Genomic DNA, 5,244 nt, shown 5'->3' on the forward strand with positions numbered 1-5,244 from the left:
TTCTACTGATAATACATTCACCCAAATATTCTTTTTGAGCGTTCTAGAAAAAACTTACTTCTAAAAAGCAACAAGAATATTTTTATAGGTTCTATTATTTAAAACCCACTTAATAAACAATTATATTTTCCCTATAAGTATTTATTAAAAAAATTTCCATCAGAACAAAATTATTGTGCTTCTAAAGTGCTTATTAAAAATAAATCATTTTATTTTTTCCCCAAAACCTAACCAAATGGTTCGGAATTGGGTTACAGGTTTGGTGTCAAGCTGTGAAATTAAGAAAGTGAGAAGCAAGTGAGAGTGCAGGCTCGGGCGTCCCCAAGCGCTCTATTTTGTGTGGCGATTCACAGAAGGGGCAATCTTTCAGATCAATTTCCAAAGGGAAAAAAAAAACTCCTCTCCGGCGCAACATGGGCCTGCCGCTGAACTCCACCTCGTCACAACAATCCAATACCAACGAGACCACCTCTCCTGACCAAATCCAGGACCTGCTTGAGGTCCTCTCTTTATCCCCTTGTTATCTCCTCTTCAAACTTTGTGTTTTCTCCTACTCAATCGCCTTCTGATGCTTGGTTTATTAATCTTTTCAATACTCATGTAATTGTATATATTTTGGATTGTGTTTATTCTATTTTGCCCAATGATTGCTATTTCTCACTGTAGGTGGCACGATTTTGTGTGTGTGGTTGCATTGATTGATTGATTGTATTTGTCAGTTTTCTAATTTTTTTTGTTAGGAGAACAAGCAAGGCATGTGCGACTTTGCAACTCTTGATTTAGTTAGGAATTAAGTCCATGTGAGCGTACTTTGGTTCAATTTGCATAATGAGGAACCTGGTGCTTGAAATAGTTCCTCTTTTTGTGTGTGTGTACAGTGTGTGTGTGTGTGTTTTTTTTCCCAATTGCATTTCATGAAACAAGCTTTGCAGTAATTAAATTCTGAATGTACTTAGGTTGGAGTACCAAATCCCCCTTATATCACAATACTTATAAAAGTTTGAGTGCAGGAAATCTTATTTTAAACGTATCTTTTTATTGTTGGGAGGTTTGCTACATTAATGCATTATGATTGGCGCTTGTTTATTTTATTTAGGCCATTTCTACACTTTTCTTTTGCTTTTGCTTTATTTTGTGGCTATTTTGCTATTATTTTGAAATTTGTCGTTGTCATGGAAGATATAATGGGAGGGAAAATCATGGGACGTTATCCTTTTTGTTCTATTGTTTTGTGTAGTCACTTGGGAGGGATGTTTTGCACTCATATTATAGACATGATTGGTGGTGATTCATAGGATCTTCATTTTTAAACATTTGGTTTAGTTGATATGGAATTATATGGCTTTATTTACTTTTACTTTGTAAAAGTAGATTCAAGAACCTATCCGTTTGTCTTTTTAAATTTGCAGTCCATTTCATCAACATGAATATGTTCTCTACAAAAGCTTGTTAATTTTCTTTTTGTCTATGTGAAACATTGGGGAATTTAAGGGGTTGTTTTGTTTTCATGGGACTTTATGTAGTTATCCTTTCCTTATTCTCTAGTTTTGTTGATATATTTGTTACTTATTACAAAATTCACTTGTTTGGATATTTTTGCCAGCTTCTTTTATCTAACAAGCTTCTTTAGAGTGCCTTTTCAATTTAAGAGGAATGGCAAGCTAAAATCCCTTTTGTAAAATGTGACCTTGTTGCAGATTCTTCTCTGTTTTCAACAATGTTTTGCAATACACCGTATAATTTTTGGGTTATGTTCAGTTGAAAATTTTTTAAGATGTGATTGTATTATTGAACCTGTAGGAACAAGATGTTTCACTTTTTAGTATTCCCTTGTTTTTTTTCCATAATTGTGATTCTGTTAGGGTATTGCATTCAATTTGTAATTGTGGCACCCAAGGTAGTCAAATCGAAAATTCAATTGTGAATCGAAATTCTAAATTTGTGAATCGAGAATCGTGAATTGAATCGAATCGTAAGATTCGGTTCAACATTTTAAAATCATATATATATATATATAACATGATTATATAAAAAGATAAAAAAAAATAAAAACTCTAAGTCATGCATTAAACATAAACTAGTTTGGAAGACATTTTCTTAGTTTGAGATCTTGTTTTAAGCTTAGAAGACATTTTCAAGTATTAAGCAAATCTATATATATTTAAAAAAAACATTAGTTATTTCAAAAATAGTTCAGATTTAAAAATTAATAGAATAATCACAAAAAGATTAAATTATGTTAAAAATTAGTTTTTAAATTAACAAGATTTCTTTCCATAACAAGTTTTGAAGATAACAAATCAATTTGAGATTAAAATTTAAAAAAAAAAAGCATTATCTTTTAATTAATCTTTGAATTTGTTTTTGGATAACAAATTTAAAGATTAATTAAATAATCGCTAATTTTAAAAACTTTTATAATAATTAAAATAGTTGATCGCATACATTATAATAAAGAATTTAAGAAAAAAGAAAAGAACGTCAAGAAAGATGAAGAGATGGTGTAAAATACCTTTGTTGAAGATGTTGGAATAAAACAACAAAATTTCTCCTTCCTCTTATGTTTCTTACTTTTTTTATTCTTCCTTTTGCTTTGATTTTTATTTTAAAAATTTTGGTATTTGTATCGTCGGGCTCTTCCTTTCCTACCAGGATTGGTTTTCTTTTTCTTTTTTTTTAAAATTCAAAACTTGTATTAACTAGGAATCGTTGATCTTCTCGATTCATATCGATTTGACCGATTCGAGACCGATTCAAACGATTCATTCACGATTCTAGATCAATTTCGATTCTTTTATAAGATTCGAACCGTTACGGATGAAAATGATATGAATCGTACGATTCGTATCGTACGATTCTAACTACACTGGTGGCACCCTTTTTCAAAGGACAAGAACTATTATTATTTTTCTTATTATAATTGTTTTGTTTATTATGTTTTTCTTTTTTCATCAAGAAAAGGTTGATGGCGCAAATTTTGTTAAGATGCAAAAGGAAATAAGTGACTGCCGTCCCACATTATAAATTTTATTAGTTACTGAACATTTTCCTTTGGCATAAAAAACATTCTAGTCTCTTTTATGTAAACTGTGGTGCAATGCTAACTGCATTCCTTTTCCAAGCCAAAACTCTGTGCATGTTTTTTTTTCCTTATATTATGCTATTTTACTGTCGGTTACCAGCATGCCAAGCATTGTAATGATTAAAAATGTTGGAGACCACAGGTACTCTGTTTTTGTATTTGTCATTGACAGTCGTATGTATATTTATTGTCCTCTCTATTACTGGAATGGTTTTTGTATCTGATGTAAGTTTTCTCTGTCTTCTGTATATATAAAGACTTTGCTTTTTCTCCTGAGGAAACTCAACAACAAAAGTTTACAGAGAATTTTTATATTTTCTCTTTTTTCTCATTGACTTTTGGTGAACAACTCAGTTTGTTTTTTGTAGCTAAAGGAATGTCTATATAGCTATGTGGCTGACATTTTCTAACTTAACAGGCTGCTAGATATGCAGACATGGATGATGTGAGGAGCTTGTCATCTGCAGGTGTTTCTCTGGATTCCAAAGATTCTCAAGGACGAACAGGTTCTCATCTGAATTCTCTTAACTTTTCCTTTCATATTATTCATTTTTTTTCATGAAGGGCCTGTGGGATGTGGTATTCTGTTTGTTTGTTTCAAGCAAAGCAGTTTATTTATTTATTTATTTTTAATTTACTTTTCTGTCATCCATTACTGTACAAACTTGTAAATAGAAAGATGTGCTTGAGATATTATATGCATTAAGTTCTCATGCTTTTTAGTATGTTTTAGAAGTTTTTTTTTTTTTTTTTTAATCTTTAATTTGTTATTACATGTTGATGGATGATAGACAACACATGCATTTAATAATAGTTAATTAACCATCAATTATGCTAATTTTGCTTTGCAGCAGCTGTTTTTAAGTTTTGCATTGCTAAAGAGTATTGCATTTTACTTGTATTCTATCTCCTAGCCAATTTTGATGGTATTGCTATGTAAGCATAATGTGTTTGTCAACTTTTAGCTAGTTGACTGCTTAAGAGCACTGGTGGTCATCTAGGTTCGTGTTAGTGGGAAAGAGGAACAGGAAACATTATAACTGGTTATTGCTAGTTTAATGTTTTGATAAATATTTTAATTCCATGTCTTAGTGTTTAATAGTCAAAGTCTTAGAATGGTAAAAGCTTTTTTATGTGCTGGGAGTTGTCAGGGTTGTCTATCTATATTGTGGAATTGTATTTCTTTGTTTTCCCTTTATTAGTAAATAAATATGGTGTACAGTTTGGAGGCTGCAACAAGTTACAAACTCTAAAAATCTTAATGGTAAACCTAATCAGGATTAAGTTTTGGAGTTTTATTCCATATATTTGTTTGTCTTAAGATTTTTTTTTTAAAGAAAATTTTGGTGCATGGAGTTATCGAGTCAAACTTAAAATTGCATGTCATGATCATCTGGGAATGACATTTTGTGAACCGTATGATGCAATTATTCAAGTGATATCCAGGTAAGCATATCATAAACTTTAAGAATGAAAGATTGGGATTTGCACAATCATTGAAAAGCAGACCTTTATCTTCGATTTTTGATCTTACTGAAGATCTTAATTTCAGTCTTGTATTCAATCTTTTTGATGTATTTCTTTAAGTTAACAATGAAGAGGAAGAAGATTCTCTCGTTTAGATGGAACTGCTGCTGAAGCAGAGTACCGAAGATCAAAAATTGTCTTTACTTATCAAGTGGTCTGGGAAACTTGATAGTGTGTATGTACCTTTAAAATTTGAAGAAAGCAAATGTTGATCATAAAATGCAGCTAGAAATAGGATGAAATGCAATTCCCTTTCCCATGTTGCCTGCCTTTCCACAGAAGTGAGAATGTGTCTCTCTTTGATGTAGAAATGCCAATCCTTGCTTCAAGTGGGGAATGACTATCAACATTTGCAAATGAATCCTCAAAACTTTTGAATTGCATAGTCTTAAGCAAATTGATATCACGCTTATGGAATTTTCAGAAGAGCTTAATTATAAACACATCCTTGCCAAACCCCTACAGTTGACACTTCTCTTGCATTTGTGTCCCTTTGAACTGATAGTTTCTAGATAGCTCTTTTAGAAAATGGTTTAACTAGAAATATATTGTATAAGTTTTTGGACATATATTCCATTAATTTCCTATGATTGTATTTATTCTTCTATAGACAGTCTTGTTCTGCATACACAATA

At 31.2% G+C, this 5,244-nt stretch overlaps 1 protein-coding gene across 1 annotated transcript in view; it reads left to right on the forward strand.

Annotated features, from left to right (window-relative positions):
- The first annotated feature begins 229 nt into the window (after positions 1 to 229).
- The window catches only part of LOC120262309 (ankyrin repeat-containing protein P16F5.05c-like), a 10,475-nt gene continuing 5,460 nt past the window's right edge, over positions 230 to 5,244 (forward strand). Inside the window, 2 exon segments of the mRNA XM_039270433.1 lie at positions 230 to 500; positions 3,501 to 3,588. Coding sequence (XP_039126367.1) covers positions 414 to 500; positions 3,501 to 3,588 — 175 coding nt within the window. The 5' untranslated portion in view covers positions 230 to 413.

The sequence above is a fragment of the Dioscorea cayenensis genome, chromosome 1 (genome assembly GCF_009730915.1).
Source record: "Dioscorea cayenensis subsp. rotundata cultivar TDr96_F1 chromosome 1, TDr96_F1_v2_PseudoChromosome.rev07_lg8_w22 25.fasta, whole genome shotgun sequence".
Classification (NCBI taxonomy): domain Eukaryota; kingdom Viridiplantae; phylum Streptophyta; class Magnoliopsida; order Dioscoreales; family Dioscoreaceae; genus Dioscorea; species Dioscorea cayenensis.